This window comes from Pseudorasbora parva, chromosome 23, assembly GCF_024679245.1.
Source record: "Pseudorasbora parva isolate DD20220531a chromosome 23, ASM2467924v1, whole genome shotgun sequence".
Lineage (NCBI taxonomy): Eukaryota > Metazoa > Chordata > Actinopteri > Cypriniformes > Gobionidae > Pseudorasbora > Pseudorasbora parva.
Window position 1 is genome coordinate 26,306,988 of NC_090194.1, and position 21,132 is coordinate 26,328,119.

General features: G+C 38.1%; 1 protein-coding gene across 1 annotated transcript in view; it reads left to right on the forward strand.

Annotated features, from left to right (window-relative positions):
- The window catches only part of si:ch211-176g13.8 (F-BAR and double SH3 domains protein 2), a 26,587-nt gene extending 7,799 nt beyond the window's left edge, over positions 1 to 18,788 (forward strand). Inside the window, exons 9-20 of the mRNA XM_067433255.1 lie at positions 516 to 638; positions 1,379 to 1,474; positions 3,457 to 3,573; positions 4,707 to 4,802; positions 6,871 to 7,023; positions 7,111 to 7,233; positions 7,317 to 7,400; positions 13,953 to 14,145; positions 14,269 to 14,492; positions 14,626 to 14,776; positions 17,723 to 17,784; positions 17,869 to 18,788. Coding sequence (XP_067289356.1) covers positions 516 to 638; positions 1,379 to 1,474; positions 3,457 to 3,573; positions 4,707 to 4,802; positions 6,871 to 7,023; positions 7,111 to 7,233; positions 7,317 to 7,400; positions 13,953 to 14,145; positions 14,269 to 14,492; positions 14,626 to 14,776; positions 17,723 to 17,784; positions 17,869 to 17,952 — 1,506 coding nt within the window. The 3' untranslated portion in view covers positions 17,953 to 18,788. The remainder of the gene's footprint in view (positions 1 to 515; positions 639 to 1,378; positions 1,475 to 3,456; positions 3,574 to 4,706; positions 4,803 to 6,870; positions 7,024 to 7,110; positions 7,234 to 7,316; positions 7,401 to 13,952; positions 14,146 to 14,268; positions 14,493 to 14,625; positions 14,777 to 17,722; positions 17,785 to 17,868) is intronic.
- The last annotated feature ends 2,344 nt before the right edge of the window (positions 18,789 to 21,132 follow it).

Here is a 21,132-nt window from a genome sequence, read left to right on the forward strand (position 1 = left end):
GCCAAGTGTAAAGTTTGATGGAGGGGGGTTATGGTGTAGAGTTGTTTTTCAGGGGTTGGGCTTGGCCCCTTAGTTCCAGTGAAAGGAACTCTTAATTCTTCAGTATACCAAGATATTTTAGACAATTTCTACACCCAACTTTGAATGATGGCCCCTTCCTTTTCCAGCATAACTGCGTACCAGTGAACAAAGCAAGGTCCATAAAGACATGGATGAGCAAGTCTAGTATAGAGGAACTTGATCTGACCTCAAGAAATTCTCGTCCAACATCACTGCCTGACCTCACAAATGTGCTTCTTAAAGAATGGTCAAAAATTTCGATAAACACACTCCTAAACCTTGTGGAAAGCCTTCCCAGATGAGTTGAAGCTGTTATAGCTGCAAAGGTCCAACTCCATATTAAACCTAATGGATCATGTGAATGAAAAGGCGTCCCAAAACTTTTGGCAATATAGTGCATTACAAGCAAAAATCCAGCTGAAAGTAAAACGGTTGTTACTTGTTTTTAAATCCAGGTTCTAGATGGCGGTTTCTACGATCACCTACAGAGTTTTCTCATTTCACTGTGTCAGACGGAGCTTGAGACATCTCAAAGCATTCAGGACACTTTCCAGTGCCTGCTGGAGACGTCCAGTGGGGTGAGTTACACACACACACACACACACACACACACACACACACACACACACACACACACACACACACACACACACACACACACACACACACTTGAATATGCACTGCTACGGAAAAGCACACATGAACCACAGTGGCCGAATGTAGAGCAGGAAATATGATCTCCCACTGGAGGGTTATTGGATCAAATCCCAGCTCAAGCATTTAAGCCTGACCTTAAAGAGAAAAATGTACCTGGTTTAGAGAGTTTGTAGCTGTTTAGGAATGTGATCTTTATGTTACGTTAGAGCGGAATGGCTTTTTTAAAGATACATTGATAGTTCAAGTTTGCTTTAACAGGGTAGAAATTCAAAAATGTTAAAAAATTGATTTAAAAGGAGTGTTAGTTATTATAAATGTGTAATTTGAAGAGAATCAGCTCATTTAACAGTGTGACAGCCTTCGGTATGTGTCATTAGGTCTCTTTGTGGTCTTGTGTTGTTGTAATTCGATGATTCTCACAGTGTTTCCATTCAGTTTTGAGACTCAGGTTTAATGTCTCAAGCTAGCATTAGGTTACAACACCCACATACACACACACACGTATGATCATGAATTACCTGTTCTGGTCTGTTGTTCCTCCTGTGTTAACTGTGCTATTCTTGTTATTGTGACATCTTGACATTAAACTACTTTAGTTTACATTAGTTTAATTGTTCCTGTGTGTTTGTTTGTGTGTGTGTGTGTGTTTTCCCCTCTGTAGGTGACACAGGATATCCACCAACAGATTTTCATTCAGGACAACCCAGTGTTTCAGAAAGCCACCTCCTTCCAGTACCAGCCCTGTGAAAATGATTCGGTAAGTTGTAACACTCCTAATAAATATATTAATTTGTAATAATGTACATTATAATATTGTTATTCACTAGTAGCCTAAATAATGATTTCATAATAGAAAATAATATAAATATAATAATAATAAATATTTTTTGTATTTAGTCAAAATATTATAGAATTTTAATATTGACTATTTATCCTTTATTGGCCATACTATCAAATAATATATATATATACAAAATTCAAATTTACTTTCCTTTACCTAAATACTTATAAACAACGATGATTTTACCAGACAGATTTGATGTTTATTATGGATTCAATTTCTTAAATAGAGGCTCACCACATATTTTTATCCAAAACTTCTCATTTGTTTAAAATGAGAAATGTCATTTTATACAATATTTCTATTTGTCCATTAATCAGTCTGACAAAGAGGAGAGGTGCTCTAATGAAGGCCGAATTTGTTCTTCCTTGACTGCGCAGATGTTTTTCAGATGTGCAACAGCGCCCCCTGCCGCCCTCATGTCATCTCGCCCCTCACCAACGCAGCATAGTGGTCCGTTTGTTCGCTAACCCCCTTTTTGTTTGCAGGTCTAACAAGCATTAGTCTGTTCCTAAAGAAAACATTAGAGATGCAGCCCTCAACGCTGGTGTGGCGGAAAGATCAGGGAAAACTGGGCGTCAGTGCAGGCAGGAAGCAGCATGGTCTGTGAAAAGAGGGCATTGAGAAGTGAACCTGCCCTACCTCTCGCACCTCTCATTCCCCCGTTCCATATATTTAAAAAATAAATGAACAATAAAAATACATTCAAATGCATTTATTTTATATATATATATATATATATATATATATATATATATATATATATATATATATATATATATATATATATATATATATATATATATATATATATATATAAATAATGGAGATTATTTAGAAATTGTTTTATGCCAGTCATTGGGTTTATAAATCTCAGCATTTGCATGCTGTAGTGTAGATCCACGCCTGCATGCATTTTTTTCAAGAAACTGACATAATATTTAGTTTCTGGTGAACAGGAGCTGCTCTGTAAAGAAGCATATGGAAGGATCATTCCTCAAGAGCTCACAGCACAGTCATTAGTTGCACAGGCAATAGCCAACAATATATTGTATGGGTTAGCATTATCGAGTTTTCTTTTTTACCAAGAGTCATTAGGATATTAAGTAAAGTTAATTATAAAAATATTAGTAGTAATAATGCAACTTTTTTTAATTCAATTTTCTCAATATATTGTCTTTTTTGTACCCTCAGATTAATTTTTTTAAATAGTTGAATCTTAACCAAATATTGTCCTATCCTAACCAATGTAAAGCTTTCATGTGATGTTTAAATCTCAATTTGTCTTTTATTTGAATTAATTGAATAATTAAATTATTAAGAGGGATTTAAGGTAATAAAGAAGAAATAAGAATGGTAAAAGTTGTGAAGTAATCCATTTAAACTTAATATTTATACTTTTATATTTATTACTTTCCTATAGCTCAAACAGTAGAGCATGGCGCTAGCAACGCTAAGGTTATGGGTTTGATTCCCAGGGAGAGCAAGAATTGACAAAATGTAAAATGTGTACCTTGAATGCAATGTAAGTCGCTTTGGATAAAAGCGTCTGCCAAATGCACAAATGTAAATGTAAATATTTAAAATACACATTCATGCTTGTTTGTATGTATGTTACTGTGGGTCGTTAAACATATTTATCCTAAAACGGTTGTCAAATATTAAATGTTTAGCAAGTTTGAACTCAAACTAATCTTCAGTGACCATTAAGCCCCGCCTTCTTTGATCTGATTGGCCATCATTCTGACTTGTCTTAATGCCTATGGTGGTTAAAGCCCTGAGTTATGCTAAAACCTTTGTGTACACATGTGCACTGAGAAGTTATCAAGGTTCATGTGCAGAAAAAGGGTCTGTGTTTTGTATTAGTCAATGCTCTCTCTCTCTCTTCATCTCTTCAGGTCAGGGAACTGTTGAAGGAGAGTGGCACGGCTGAAGAACACAGTCTGAATAAGGAAGCACGGAAATGGGCTACACGTGTGGCCAGAGAACACAAGAATATCATTCTCACGCAGCAGGTGAGGGGGTCACTGACACAATATGATCATTTTTTATTTATTTATTTATTCTTTATTTATATATTTAGATTTGCACTAATTTTGGCTCAAGTGTCCGATATTAAAATAAATATATAACAATTTAAGTTTAATAAAATATATAACAATTTAAATTAATAAAGTTATTATTCTATTATCTAAATAAATACAAACAAATAAAAGATTGATGTATTAAAATTAATTATTAATATAAGATTAATTATGCTATTATCTTATCTAAAATCTGTTTTGTCGAAATAAGTTAAAAATAACAATCAAATATTATAAAATAATAATATAAAAAATATTTTGTCTAAATAAATGTAAAAAAAAATTACGAAAAAAACCCTATATTCAATAAAATAATAATGAATCAATACAGTGCATCTGGAAAGTATTCACAGTGCTTCACTTTTTTCACATTTTATGTTAAAGCCTTATTCCAAAATGAATTAAATTCATATTTTTTTTCCCTCAATTCTACAAACAATATCCCATAATGACAAGTAGAAATTAGAAATCACGTTCACGGGGGCACTGCAGTGCGATCTAAAAGGGGCTCAAAAAAGTTGGCAGCATCATGCTGCGGGGATGTTTTTTAGCGGCAGGAACTGGGAGACTAGTCAGGATCGAGAGAAAGATGAATGCAGCAATGTACAGAGACATCCTTGATCTGGACATCAAGGAACACTTTTGACATCAGACTAGGATAAGGTTAATCTTCCAACAGAACAACAACCCTAAGCACAGAGCCAAGACAAAGGAGTAACTCCGGGACAAGTCTTTGAATGTCCTTGAGTGGCCCAGCTAGAGCCCAGACTTGAACCCAATTGAACATCTCTGCAGAAATCTGAAAATGGCTGTGCACCTACGCTTCCCTTCCTTTTTACAAAGAAGAATGGGAGAAACTGCCCCAAAATAGGTCTGCCATGCTTGTAGCATCATACTCAAAAGACTTGAGACTGAGGTATTGTTTGCAGAATTGAGGAAAACAATTATGAATTTAATCCATTTTGAAAGAACGTTTAAAAACAATATAAAAAAGTGATGCAAGTGAATTTAGGCATTAAAACATTTTAATGTACATTGTGTTTGGTTTATTGTTTTCTTTCAAGACTCTAATGGGGTACGAAGAGCAGCAACAGGACCAGAATAACAACGAGCTGGAACTGAAAATGGATGATGCAAGAGAATGCATTCGGAAATCAGAGGTGAAGAGTATTTTTGTTTGTGTTTGTACAGTATGTCACTTCTGAGGCCTGTTGCATGAAGCTAGCTGAACAAACTCTGAGTTTCAGAGTAGGTTTAGAGTTGACAAATCCAGATAAATCCAACCTGGTTTAGATCAAGTTCAACTGTTTCTCAAAGCTCGGTATAAACTTTCTCTGCCAACTCAAGTTTAATCCAGAGTTAGCGATCAACTCTAACGGCCGTTTCACACCGCAAGCGTGAGCGGCGCGTGAGCAGCGCGTATTTTTTCCGGCGCCCATGTTAATCAATGAGTGCATTCACACCGGGAGCAGGAGCAGCACCTGAGCGTCAAGCAGGAGCGTCGCGTGAGCAGCAGTGAAGCGGGGGTTTCGGCTTCGAGCCTATTTTTGCTGCGCTGCTGACGCTCCTGACGCTCAATTAAAGTGAAAGCACACTTTTAAAGGACAAAATAAATGTGATTTCACACAAAAAGTGCCTAAAATGCACACAGGAAGCACGTGTAGTGTATTTGAACAATAACTGGAGTATGTCAGAGAAGAAAACGAAGACTAAAAAATATCTGTGGAAGATTTTAGCAATTTAAACTTGTTTTGATTATTCAGTTTGGGTGAAAGTATGGTTATGATTATAAAAAATAAAGTAAACTAGCCAGAAAATATAACAAACTTTCGTTTAGTTTAGTATTAAATATTCAGACAGGTAAAGGATTGGTCTGCAGCTGCAGTCACGGCGAAAGCACACTTTTGATGGACAAAATAAATATAATATCACAAAAGCGCTCAAAATGCACACAAGAAGCACATGTGGTGTGTTTTAACAATAACTGGAGTATGTCATTAAAGAAAACGAAGAATAAAAATCATCTGTAGAAGATTTACCCATTTAAACTTGTTTTAATTATTCAGTTTGGGTGAAAGTATTATAAAAAGTAAAGTAAACTAGCCAGAAAATATAATAATTTATTTTAGTTTAGTATTTAATACTCAGACAGGTATAGGCTCTATCATTGTGGGAGCCGCTGCTGTGACGCTGCACCAATGCTTCCAGTGTGAATACTCTCGCGCTTCTGCAGCTGCAGTCACGGTGTAGTTACGCTGAAGTGCTGCTCACGCGCTGCTCACGCTTGCGGTGTGAAACAGGCGTAAAGCGCGTGCACCTGAATCTGTGACATATGCGGCAAACAGCCAATCACAGTGTCCGTTTGAGTCACTTCTCTTCTGAAGATTGAAAATTACTATGAAATTAAATGTGTTTACAAGGCAGGAATAAACACTGCTGCTGCGGCGAGAGTTTGAGAAGGCAGCTGAAAGATGATCCGACTATATCAATGCATGATGTGAATCAAAGAAATATGCCTAATAATTATAGGTTCACAAAGAGCTCAAATGAATACACATTGTTTAAAAGAATTATGAATGCATGTATCATATTTATATTACTATTTGGCTACTTGTCAATTAAAATAATATTTATATGAACATATATGAATTCAAAGTGATTATAATTCATATAATATAAATATAATAAATAATTAGCACCAAAAGATGCACAATTTTATTTCAAAAGTTTTTTCATTATAAACTGCTTTAATTTGGAATGAGACATACAGGGGGTGTGGCTTTATTGCATCTTTACTTGCTGCTGATTGGTCCAGTTTGGGTTTGCGAGCTCAAACCCAGAATAAAACCTGCTCCAGAGCAGGTTAGCTGTGTAGTGTCAGTTACCATGGTGATAAACACTGATAAAAACCAACCCACCTTCTTGAGTCCAAAAACTAGTCCAAAACAGAGTTTGCTCAAACTAATCTCAAACTTACCTGGGTAACAACTGAAACCAGTTTTGTGCAACAGGCCACAGATCATAAGTTGTCTTAGTGTGAAATGAAAATATTGGCTCAATGGCATCATACTCCCTCTGCTGGTAATTTCTCGTTAAACTGGTTATTAAAAGAAGCTTCATATTTTGTCAGTACCATTTACCAAGAGTACCAAGAGTTGTTGGAATAGTTGTGCATAAATAATATGTATTAAAAACAGTGGGTAGATATTGAGTCCACTCTTCCTGTAGACAGTAAAACAGAAGGCAGAGGCGCGTCTGAACCTCCTCAGAGATGTAGGTGTGGCTGTTGACGTCTGGCTGAAGAGCGCCATGAACCAAGTGATGGAGGAACTGGAGAACGAGAGATGGGCAGCCCTTAATACCCACGATGCTTCAGTATCTGTAAGTCTCAATCGCTCACAGTCAAAGCCATATTCATGTAGAATCCTATACCCCTTTATAATCATATTTTACTACAAATGTCTTAAGCACTCTGTAGATTTGGACAGAGAAGATGATGAGGACACAGAGACGTTGGACGACAGCAGTTCCAGCCCTTCAAGCACTCACAGGAACTACCCGCTCACCTGCTCTGTGCTGTACTCATATCAGGTACATACCTTGTCTGGTCTAGCCTGTCATTCGTCAGGCTTTCAGGGTTCTATTCATGCATTTCCTGTGCTTTACTTCCACAGGCATCTCAGCCTGATGAGCTAACCATCCAGGAACAGGAAATACTGGAGCTGATTGATGATGGAGACATGGAGGACTGGGTCAAGGTACACACACACACTCACTCAACTACCCGATTCCCAAAAAGTTGGGACGCTGTAATTGTGAAAAAAAAAAATGCAATGATGTGGAAGATTCAAATTTCACTGACATGTCAAATGCTTAAACTTAGAAAATGTATCATTTTAAGTGAAATATAAGTTGATTTTAAATTTGATGGCATGAACAAATCTCAAAAAAAGTTGGGACAAGGCCATGTTTACCACTGTGTGGCATCCCCTCTTCTTTTTGTAACAGTCTGCAAACGTCTGGGGACTGAGGAGACAAGTTTCTCAAGTTTAGGAATAGGAATGTTGTCCCATTCTTGTCTCATACAGGCTTCTAGTTGCTCAACTGTCTTAGGTCTTCTTTGTCGCATCTTCCTCTTTATGGTGCGCCAAATGTTTTCTATGGGTGAAAGATCTGGACTGCTGGCTGGCCATTTCAGTACCCGGATCCTACTTCTATGCAGCCATGATGTTGTAATTGATGCAGTATGTGGTCTGGCATTGTCATGTTGGAAAATGCAAGATCTTCCCTGAAAAAGACGACGTCTGAATGGGAGCATATATTGGCGACGGCAAATGGCACAGTGGATTGTGACCGAAAATGTTTTCTGGAAGAATTCCTGAAGCTTTGGATGATATTTGGATAATATTATGCACTGTAGATGATGATGATAACTTCAAACTCTTTGCAATTTTTCTCTGAGAAACTCCTTTCTGATATTGCTCCACTATTTTTCGCCGCAGCATTGGGGGAATTGGTGATCCTTTGCCCATCTTGACTTCTGAGAGATACTGCCAGTCAGAGAAGCTCTTTTTATACCCAATCATGTTGCCAGTTGATAGCCTGACAAGCCAGACCCACATCAAGATGTTTGGTCTGGAAACTCACCATTGACAGGGCTCAATCCGAGGGACGGGATAAACGGTTGTCTTTCAAACTCCCTCTGCACGCGATAGGATAGCGCTACACCAACCAGAGCAACGACTGTGAAGGGGAGCTCGCTGACTGATTAAACATTCGCCGTATCCGGTCGGCTAAACTCCGAACACATCTTCCCTTTTTAAGAATGACTTCAGTGCCGCTCTTTGTTCTTTTCTCAGAGGAAAGCTTAACTCCAAGTCTTCCGGAGGTGCGGGCAGAGCTGATTCGAAAGACCGCCGCCATTCGCCAGTTTCTGTGTTACTAGAAGCACGCAAACGCAACTCGGCCGTCGTCATTATGGCCCCGCCCGCCGACTCTATAGCCTACCTACACGATGTGATTGGGCTGTCCAGATTCTGAGGAATACAGCTCAGATAGGAATTGAGAGATGCTAGACCACACTTGCGGGCAAATTAAATTTGCTGCCGCTAGGGTGCGTCTAGATTTCTAGGCTAGCCAGTTGACCTAATAAGTTGCAAATTGGTCCTCCAGCTGTTCCTTATATGTACAATTAACTTTTCCAGCCTCTTATTGCTACCCGTCCCAACTTTTTGGGAATGTGTAGCTCTCATGAAATCCAAAATGAGCCAATATTTGGCATGGCATTTTAAAATGTCTCACTTTCAATATTTGATATGTTATCTATATTATATTGTGAATAAAATATACGTTTATGAGATTTGTAAATTATTGCATTCCTTTTTTATTCACAATTTGTGCAGTGTCCCAACTTTTTTGGAATCGGGTTTATACATCAGGGGTTTTTGAACTTTTTAATACATATGATACCTTGCCAGGCATATATATTTATTATTTATTAATTATATGTTTTCATATATACAGGGAGTGCAGAATTATTAGGCAAATGAGTATTTTGACCACATCATCCTCGTTATGCATGTTGTCTTACTCCAAGCTGTATAGGCTGGAAAGCCTACTACCAATTAAGCATATTAGGTGATATGCATCTCTGTAATGAGAAGGGGTGTGGTCTAATGACATCAACACCCTATATCAGGTGTGCATAATTATTAGGCAACTTCCTTTCCTTTGGCAAAATGGGTCAAAAGAAGGACTTGACAGGCTCAGAAAAGTCAAAAATAGTGAGATATCTTAAAATAGCCAAGCTTCTGAAGCGTGATCATCGAACAATCAAGCGTTTCATTCAAAATAGTCAACAGGGTCGCAAGAAGCGTGTGGAAAAACCAAGGCGCAAAATAACTGCCCGTGAACTGAGAAAAGTCAAGCGTGCAGCTGCCAAGATGCCACTTGCCACTAGTTTGGCCATATTTCAGAGCTGCAACATCACTGGAGTGCCCAAAAGCACAAGGTGTGCAATTCTCAGAGACATGGCCAAGGTAAGAAAGGCAGAAAGTCGACCACCACTGAACAAGACACACAAGCTGAACCGTCAAGACTGGGCCAAGAAATATCTTAAGACTGATTTTTCTAAGGTTTTATGGACTGATGAAATGAGAGTGAGTCTTGATGGGCCAGATGGATGGGCCCGTGGCTGGATTGGTAAAGGGCAGAGAGCTCCAGTCCGACTCAGACGCCAGCAAGGTGGAGGTGGAGTACTGGTTTGGGCTGGTATCATCAAAGATGAGCTTGTGGGGCCTTTTCGGGTTGAGGATGGAGTCAAGCTCAACTCCCAGTCCTACTGCCAGCTTCTGGAAGACACCTTCTTCAAGCAGTGGTACAGGAAGAAGTCTGCATCCTTCAAGAAAAACATGATTTTCATGCAGGACAATGCTCCATCACACGCGTCCAAGTACTCCACAGCGTGGCTGGCAAGAAAGGGTATAAAAGAAGAAAATCTAATGATATGGCCTCCTTGTTCACCTGATCTGAACCCCATTGAGAACCTCTGGTCCATCATCAAATGTGCGGTTTACAAGGAGGGAAAACAGTACACCTCTCTGAACAGTCTCTGGGAGGCTGTGGTTGCTGCTGCACACAATGTTGATGGTGAACAGATCAAAACACTGACAGAATCCATGGATGGCAGGCTTTTGAGTGTCCTTGCAAAGAAAGGTGGCTATATTGGTCACTGATTTGTTTTTGTTTGGTTTTTGAATGTCAGAAATGTATATTTGTGAATGTTGAGATGTTATATTGGTTTCACTGGTAAAAATAAATAATTGAAATGGGTATAAATTTGTTTTTTGTTAAGTTGCCTAATAATTATGCACAGTAATAGTCACATGCACACACAGATGTCCCCCTAAAATAGCTCAAACTAAAAACTAAAACTTCCAAAAATATTCAGCTTTGATATTAATGAGTTTTTTGTGTTCATTGAGAACATGGTTGTTGTTCAATAATAAAATGAATCCTCAAAAATACAACTTGCCTAATAATTCTGCACTCCCTGTACATACCCATTTATACTGTGTGAAAATTTTTATTATACTATATCTTTCAACGGTTTGGTGTCAGTAAGATTACTTAACAAAATAACTTATATTCAGTAAGGATGCATTAAATTAATCAAAAGTGACAGTAAAGACATTTATAATGTTATGTGAACTTTAATTAATTTTCTAATCAAAGAATAATGTAAAAAAAAAAAAAAAAAGTAAAAACAAAGTGTTTTAAACAAAGCTCCACTTTTTTAACATTGATAATAATAATTAATAATGCTGTTCTGATAGAAAGAAGATCAGAAAGGAGATCAGAATATGCACAGTGCATCATAGTTTGTTGTGTATGGGGCTACATAGCCACAGACCAGTCAGGGTGCCAATGCTGACCCCTGTCCAGTGGCTGGCCGGGTGTTTGTGTGTCGCTTATCTGGGGAACACATGGCTCCAGGATGCACTAAGGGGCAAGCCGGCAGAGGCAGTGTGATGCTTTGGGCAATTTTCTGCTGGGAAAACTTGGGTCCTGCCATCCATGTGGATGTTACTTTGACACGTACCACCTACCCAAGCATTGTTGCAGACCATGTACACCCTTTCATGGAAATGGTATTCCCTGGTGGCTTTGATAGTTTGAGGAGCACAACAATAAGTTTGAGGTGTTGACTTGGCCTCCAAATTCCCCAGATCTCAATCCAATTGAGCATCTGTGGGATGTGCTAAATAAACAAGTCCGATCCATGGAGGCCCCACCTCGCAACTTACATGACTTAAGGGATGTGCTGCTAACATCTTAGTGCCAGATACCACAGCACACCTTCAGGGGTCTAGTGGAGTCCATTTCTCGATGGGTCAGGGCTGTTTTGGCAGCAAAAGGGGGACCAACACAATATTAGGTCATAATGTTATTCCTGATCAGTGTATATACAGAATATTTACAGAATGTAAATGTAAATGTATACAGGTCCTTCTAAAAAAAATAGCATATTGTGATAAAGTTCATTATTTTCCATAATGTAATGATAAAAATTAAACTTTCATATATTTTCGATTTATTGCACACCAACTGAAATATTTCAGGTCTTTTATTGTTTTAATACTCATGATTTTGGCATACAGCTCATGAAAACCCCAAATCTAAAAAAATTAGCATATCATGAAAAGGTTCTCTAAACGAGCTATTAACCGAATCATCTGAATCAACTAATTAACTCTAAACACCTGCAAAAGATTCCTGAGGCTTTAAAAAACTCCCAGCCTGGTTCATTACTCAAAATCGCAATCATGGGTAAGACTGGCAACCCGACCCTGTCCAGAAGGCCATCATTGACACCCTCAAGCGAGAGGGTAAGACACAGAAAGAAATTTCTGAATGAATAGGCTGTTCCCAGAGAGCTGTATCAAGGCATCTCAGTGGGAAGTCTGTGGGAAGGAAAAAGTGTGGCAAAAAACGCTTCACAACGAGAAGAGGTGACCGGACCCTGAGGAAGATTGTGGAGAAGGACCGATTCCAGACATTGGGGGACCTGCGGAAGCAGTGGATTGAGTCTGGAGTAGAAACATCCAGAGCCACCGTGCACAGGCGTGTGCAGGAAATGGGCTACAGGTGCCGCATTCCCCAGGTCAAGCCACTTTTGGGCTACAGAGAAGCAGCACTGGACTGTTGCTCAGTGGTCCAAAGTAGTTTTTTCGGATGAAAGCAATTTTTGCATCTCATTCGGAAATCAAGGTGCCAGAGTCTGGAGGAAGACTGGGGAGAAGGAAATGCCAAAATGCCTGAAGTCCAGTGTCAAGTACCCACAGTCAGTGATGGTCTGGGGTGCCATGTCAGCTGCTGGTGTTGGTCCACTGTGTTTTATCAAGGGCAGGGTCAATGCAGCTAGCTATCAGGAGATTTTGGAGCACTTCATGCTTCCATCTGCTGAAAAGCTTTATGGAGATGATTTCGTTTTTCAGCACGACCTGGCACCTGCTCACAGTGCCAAAACCACTGGTAAATGGTTTACTGACCATGGTAATACTTTGCTTAATATTGTCCTGCCAACTCTCCTGACCTGAACCCCATAGAGAATCTGTGGGATATTGTGAAGAGACAGTTGAGAGACGCAAGACCCAACACTCTGGATGAGCTTAAGGCCGCTATCGAAGCATCCTGGGCTTCCATAACACCTCAGCAGTGCCACAGGCTGATTGCCTGCATTGGCAAGGTTGACTTTTTTGTATTAAAAACACTTTTCTTTTATTGGTCGGATGAAATATGCTAATTTTTTTAGATAGGAATTTGGGGTTTTAATGAGCTGTATGCCAAAATCATCAGTATTAAAACTATAAAAGACCTGAAATATTTCAGTTGGTGTGTAATGAATCTAAAATATATAAAGTTAAATTTTTATCATTACATTATGGAAAATAATGAACTTAATCACAATATGCTAATTTTTTGAGAAGGACCTGTATTTTTTACATATGATTTACATATTTTGATTTTTTTATGTCTCAGATTTTCCACAGGCATCCCCTTGTGGCTCTGTTTGATAACACCTGAAGTAGTTGCCACTTTAATAACTTTTTTTTCAAGGCAAGGCAAGGCAAGGCAAGGCAAGGCAGGTTTATTTATATAGCACATTTCATACACAATGGCAATTCAAAGTGCTTTACATAGAAAGGAATTAAAATAGGGCTAAAAAATGCATAAGAAAAAGAATACAATGTAAAGAGAATTAAAAGTAATAAAATGATGATAAACAAAGAAAAGAACAGGTAAACTAAAACCGTTATAAAAAAAAAAATATTTAAAAAATGATGCATAGATAAGGTGCAATCAGTCAGACGTACAGTGGCACAGTGCTCATTCAGTAAATGCACAGCTAAACAGATGTGTTTTGAGTCTGGATTTGAATGTGGCGACTGTTGGAGCACATCTGATCTGTTCAGGAAGCTGATTCCAACTACAGCTGGCATAATAGCTAAAGGCAGACTCTCCTTGCTTTGAGTGAACTCTTGGTATTTCTAACTGACTTGATCCTGCTGATCTGAGTGATCTGTTGGGTTTGTATTTAATCAGCATATCTGCGATGTATTGGGGTCCTAGCTCATTGAGTGATTTATAAACAAGTAATAGTACTTTAAAATCGATTCTAAATGTAACTGGAAGCCAGTGTAAAGACCTGAGGACTGGTGTGATATGGTCATATTTTCTGGTTCTGCTCAGAATCCTGGCAGCAGCATTCTGTATGAGCTGCACCTGTCTAATGGTCTTCTGGTTTTCAGGCAAGGAACCGAACAGGGCAGGTGGGATACGTGCCAGAGAAATACCTGCAGCTTCCAACCTCTAGCTCTCTACTGAGCATGATCCAGTCTCTCTCCAGCATTGACACCCAATCACACACCTCCAGCACTTCTGCAGAACAAGAGTCAGAAATAGAGACACTCACCCAGAGCAGCCCGCATAGTCATGCCAGCGGTGAGAGCACCATTATAGTATTATATCTGGTATAATACAAGTTTATAGTGTTAAACCTTGCTAGCATTGAATGCTTAAGAGAATTTAACAAACATTTTCTGCCCTCTTCCTTTTTTTGCACAGCCATAAATCTGGCCAGGGCCTTGTATGCCTATGAGGCTCAGACCGAGGATGAGTTGTCCTTCCCAGAGGGAGCTGTTATTTGCATTCTCAGCAAACACAACCAGGAAGATGATGGGTTCTGGGAGGGCGAGTTTAATGGCGCAGTGGGCGTCTTTCCCGCAGTATTAGTGGAGGATCTAAGCGGACCAGAGGGTGCACAAACACACAAGGGCACGGACGTGCAGGTTTATACAAATACTACTGGGAAACACAGACCGCATTGAAAACATTTCTGTGTTCATGTTTATAGTAAGACCATGTTCAATGGTGGAAAATGTATGCCAATGCTGTGTAATATGTAATATTTCTTACCACCAGGTGTCTCTGTCAGTTCTGGATCAGGAGGCTTGTCCACCCACAGTGTTTCCATCCTGTAGCAGTCCAGAGTTGGTCTCGCTGCCATCTTTGACCAGCACACTCACTTTAAATGGCTGTCAAACCCCAGAACCCCCCAAAATCTCAAGCTACTGTAAGACACCAGGGCAAACCCTAAGGCTTTATAAAGTAAACCTCACACATGACTAGCATTTTTAGCATAGAGCATAAAAAAATATGGATGTTGCGACTTCATTCTCTTCTGCTGAAATAATTGAAGCCTCTGGAGGTCCGAATATGGCGCTGACATATTGCACAAATTTGGTACAGAGTCTGCGCAGTCGAAAGCCCGCACACACACTCGCAGATGCAGAACAATTCATTATGCTGGTGTGAAATAAACAGTTATGGAAATGTAGAAATTAAAGCTATAGCTCCAGTCTCCTCCCAAAAAATCCTGCAAAAAGTCAGTTAGTGCCTCAGTAACTACTTTGCTCAGAGAAGCTGTCAGTCATGATGTCACACACACACACGTTTTTATGACGTCAAATAACTAACTAAATCTAAACTTATTTAAAGAACGAACACTTGAAATTAAATCATAGAGATAAAAACTGCCTACAATCACAGAAACCAGCTTTGGGAGATTTTTTTTTTTTAAAGGGATTAATTGAGAAATCAACTTCCCTTAAGCTTTTGATATATAAAAGGTCATGGTAATATAAAAATGTGCTGTTAGTTTCAGAGCTGAAAACTTACTTGTTAGTCAAAGAGAAGCTTTTATAGACACCATGTCAAGAAAACGATCGTGTTCGCATCTTGACGTCATTGACTGATGAAACATCGCCTCTACAGAATAATAAGCACGTCGCCCAGCCCACTGACTCATGGAGCCGTTCGGATCACGTTGCCAGCAGTAATAAACATGCCGAAGAAGATAAGTTATCAGGAAGAACACAGTCGCTGCATAAGCTTCCTTCGGATCCTAATATTAGGAATGTGTGATACTACTTCATTGATTTTTAATGAAGTTCCAGCTCACGTGGGGAAGAAATTGTACGCATGTTCGCAATCGCTTTATTTAACTGCGGAATCCTTTGTAAACAAGTCTCAGGTCGCGCTGGATTTGCAGACACAATGTTATGCCTTCTATATTGGATCAGGCAGAAATGGTGCAACACACTTATGCGAGTAAAACATATTTTTATATGTAAAAGTAATCCAGGGGCGGGGGTTGTCTGTTTTCCAGACAGGCTACCAAAACGGAAGCCCGTCGGCAGGCCGCTGAATCTCAAATAGTGCAATAACATTCCTTTCAATGATATGGGCGCGCATGCACACACACACATGCGTGCGGTTTGCGCTTATATCCACCGATTGGGCAGGCCAAGTTATACAAAAATTATATTTCAATCAAACGCGGGTGGATGAGAAATAAATCATTGTGTTTGTTTGATAAAGATGTTTACAAGCCCTGTGATCGAGAGAATCACGTTTGTAATTTGATTGTTTAGTTTATCTCATGTCCAATAGAAAACACGGAGGGGCGGGGGTTATGAACTATACTGGGACCAACCACCTGGGGGCAATTGAGGCGTGGAGGCCTCTACAGGCTTGGTTTAAGTGCTAATTTTGTTTTTATTAATTTAGCTACTGACAAACAAGCATTAATATATATATATATATATATATATATATATATATATATATATATATATATATATATATATATTATTATAATTTTATCAAATTTGAAAATAAATTGTAATTTCTATTTAAATTATATATTAATAAGTTTTATAGAAAAAAAATATTTCCATGATTGCCAAATGTATGTGTGTGTGTGTATTTATACGCTTTTGTCATTTACAAATATATTTCTATTAACTTGTTTTATTTTTTATTTGGTTTTAGTCACTTTAGTATTTCAACTTTTATTTCAGTCAACTGCCAATGTCACTTTTCAATTATTATTATTATTATTTTTTTTTTGCTTTTGTTTTCAAAGTTTTTCTACTAATATTTATGTTTTATTTAATTTCAGCTTTAGTTCAAGTAAAAAAAAAAAAAAATTATTATGATAACATGATTTGTAAAAAGGTTTAGTTTTAGCTAACAGTAGCAACACTGAAACCCAGGCTTATTATTATACTAAAACCATACAAAAAATGGACAAAAAAATAAAATTAACTTAATAAGATTAATAACTTAAATTTACCTCAAAGCCAGCAGCCATATCACCCTGTAGCCCAAGACTGGTTTCCCACTGAAGCTAAGCAGGGCTGAGCCTGGTCAGTACCTGGATGGGAGACCAACGTGGAAAACTAGGTTGCTGCTGGTAGAGGTTTTAGTGAGGCCAGCAGGAGCGCTCAACCCTGTGGTCTGTGTGGGTCCTAACACCCCAGTATAGTGATGGGGACACTATACTGTCAAAGAGCACCATCTTTCTGATGAGACGTTAAACCGAGGTCCCGATTCTCTGTGGTCGTTAAAAATCCCAGGATGTCCTTCGATAAAGAGTAGGGGTGTAACCCCGGCATCCTGACCAAATTTGCCCATTGGCCCCTGTCCATCATGGCCTCCTAATAACCCCCATATCCTGATTGGCTTTATCACTCTGTCTCCTCTCCACCAATCAGCTGTTGTGTGGTGAGGGTTCTGGCGCAATATGGCTGCCGTCGCATCATCCAGGTGGATGCTACACATTGGTGGTAGTTGAGTAGATTCCCCCTTCTATGTAAAGCGCTTTGAGTGCCTATAAAAACACTATATAAATGTAATTATTATTACCTGTTACTTTCAGCTAGTTCCTAAAACATTATTTCTTATTTTCATTTACTTTAAATGTCCTAAAGTAACTAAAACTGAAATAAAAAGGAATAATAACCAAAAAGAAAAAATAACTATAGAAAAAAGCTAAAAATTATAAAACCAAATCAAAAATTACTAAATTACTAAAAATTGTATTACTTTAAATAAAATTAAAATGGGAAAATATTAATAAACTAATAGTAGTATCATATATTATAGTATATTAGGTTTGTTATTTTATGGCAAATGTCAGAATCACATATATGTCTATATGTCGTCTTCTCCACAGGCCACGGCCACACCCCATCACCCAGATCCCCAGGAGAGGGTGGGTCAGGCACCCTGAGACCTGTGAGATCTGCACTCCTAAAGCTACATGCCGGTTGGTGATGGGCGCATATGTTTGAAATTTGATGGTTGTTTTTGTTTCTGCAGGTACGAGCTGCTCCCCCTCCACCCAAACAGCAGGCACAGGGCCAGGTGCAGAAGAGAGAAGAGGTGGAGATCACACTGGTGTGAAAACATTTTGCAAGATTGACGTTACGCTTAAATGCACCGTGCGAATTCAGGAACTTATTAATGAAGATTTGGATGCACAAGCTGACCATTATTTAATGTTGTCCCACGCCGCCCAGCTTCAGTTTTTTGAGGGCAATTAAAACACAGTGCTTTACTAGAGCTACAAAGAGACTTTAAAGGGAAAAGTGGCAATTTCAGTGTTGACTTGTGAGAGTTTATGTGTATGATTCTGTCCATAAACAATTTTAGGAGCATATAGGAGCTTAGTTTTAGCCTCTTTTTTTGTCAGTATTTTACTTATTTTATCTGTCACAGCCATTATTTGAATGAATATTCAAATATATTTTAGTAATTGTAAATTCCAGGGGGCTAAACTCAAGCTGAGAACTTTAGAAGTAGTTTATAATGCATTACAGTATTTTGTTTAATTTTTTTGAAATAGTCTTGTTTTCAGTTTGTTGTCATTGTCTTTCTTTATAACCTTTAAAGAGAAATAATTGAAGTGTTGTGAGACATTAGTTTCTGTCCTCTCAAGTTTAAAGAGATGGTCAACCCAAAAATGAAACGTATGACATAATTTTATATCAACTTCCAAATCTGTTTGACAACTTAAACTTGTCTTTTTAAAAAGAACCTTAAAATTCTAAGGTTTACAAATAGTAGTTTGTTTATTTTTGACCTCATGTCATGTCTCAGGATGGGTCTTATTGTGTTCTTGTCAGATTTAATGTTGTGTTCAAAGGCTGCTACAGTAAGATACAAAGCGAAAGTGAAAAACATTTCACTTAACACATCTTGTAAAATGGCATACAATAAAGTTGAACAAAAAATTGAAATGTCTGGTTTCTGTAAACAGTGTTTTATTTGTGGCCGACGCAAAAGAAGCGGGAAGAGAGTTAGTTTTTTTAGTTATAGTCTGAAGTCACAAACTCACCAAAACCACCTAACATCCTTTGTTTTTCCAGTCAGCATTAGATTCATGCTCCTGTTCGTGTGCGCACGGCTCAAACACCCGTGGCTGGGTTTAATTTAAGACGACGTCGCGTACGGCCTACTAAACCTAGACAAACGAGACAAACCTGCTTAAATGCACTTCAGGGTTCACGCCGAAAAGCATGTCAGAAGTAGCCTGACAAGCCAGACCCACATCAAGATGTTTGGTCTGGAAACTCACCATAGACAGGTATGGAGCTAGAAATATGACTAAATGATTTGAATTTGAATTGTAATCTAACAAAATTAAATATTATGTTGCATTTTACATAGTACTGAATTAGAATTTTTTTAAATGTTGAATATAGAACCTTTGAACTGAAATGTTTTTATGTCGAAATTGTATAGACATGTATTTTCAATCAGCAGATATTTTGTTCTGAATTAATAGACTGGAAATATTCAGTTTTTGAAAATACAGATTCAAGATTTCAGATGAAGAAGAAATTCAGATCATCAAATTCAATATTCTAAAATTCAGATCCTCAAATTCAATATTCTAAAATTCAGATGGCAGAAATTCAGATCTTACAGAAAGTAGGCCAGAGGTCATCATCAGGGAAGAGTAAAGGATGTCAGAAAAGTCGAACGGAGCACCATCTGATCATTTCATTTCCAATTTGTAATGGAATAAAGAGAAAAGATCAAACGACCCCCTTATACTTTTTTGTTTATTTTAGATTAATGCACGGAAAAAGAGATTTCGGCTAGATTTCTCATTTTTCATGTGGTTTACCGCACAATTAAATAAGGTCGGGTACTGATTAATATTTTATATACCAGATAAACATTTTTTTTCTGTGAAACACGTTAAGAAGCACATAAAAGTTGCCTGATCTAGGACCTGCCCTGTACAGTTTAAGAAGCGGTAGTCTTCTACTGCTATAAGACTACTACTTTGTTGAACAGACCTGGGCTGAATCTGAGATCGCCCCCTATACTCTCAAATACACATCTGCAAACAAGTTTCAAAATCCGGCCTATCAGGTAGAGTACAGAGTAAATTGTTTGTACTGTACAGTGTATTGGGGGGATTTTTGGTGGTATAAATATATTGATTTTGAAGTAATATTCTCAGGATGAATTTGAGGATCTGAATTTTAGAATATTGAATTTGAGGATCTGAATTTTAGAATATTGAATTTGATGATCTGAATTTTAGAATATTGAATTTGAGGATCTGAATTTTAGAATATTGAATTTGATGATCTGAATTTTAGAATATTGAATTTGAGGATCTGAATTTTAGAATATTGAATTTGAGGATCTGAATTTTAGAATATTGAATTTGATGATCTGAATTTCTTCTTCATCTGAAATCTTGAATCTGTATTTTCAAAAACTGAATATTTCCAGTCTATTAATTCAGAACAAAATATCTGCTGTTTGAAAATACATGTCTATTCAATTTCGACATAAAAACATTTCAGATGTGTTCAATTTCAAAGGTTCTATATTCAACATTTTATAAAAGTCAAATTCAGTACTATGTAAAATGCAACATAATATTCAATTTTGTTAGATTACACTTGTCAATAATTCAAATTTATACTATTCAAATTTAGATAATTTAGTCATATTTCTAGCTCCATAGTCAGGGCTCAATCCGAGGGGCGGGATTAACGGTTGTCTTTCAAACTCCCTCTGCACGCGATAGGATAGCGGTACCACCAACCAGAACAACGACGGTGAAACAGAGCTTGTTGATAGATTAAACATTCGCCGTATCCGGTCAGCAAAACTCTGAACACATCTTCCCTTTTTAAGAATGACTTCAGTGCCGCTCTTTGTTCTTTTCTCAGAGAAAACCTTAACTCCAAGTCTTCCAGAGTCGCGGTCAAAGCTGATTTGAAAGACCGCCGCCGTTCGCCAGTTTCTGTGTTTACTAGAAGCACGCAAACGCAACTCGGCCGTCGTCATTATGGCCGCGCCCACCGACTCTATAGCCTACCTACACGATGTGATTGGGCCGTCCAGATTCTGAGGAATACAGCTCAGATAGGAATTGAGAGATGCTAGACCACACTTGCGGGCAGATTAAATTTGCTGCCACTAGGGTGCGTCTAGATTTCTAGGCTACATTTAAGATGTTTTCTCAAACAAGTCACTCATTTTGAGAGCTGCAATTTCTTTGAGCAGGTTTTTTTTTATCTTTCAGATGTCACAAATTCCCAAATATGATCAGTG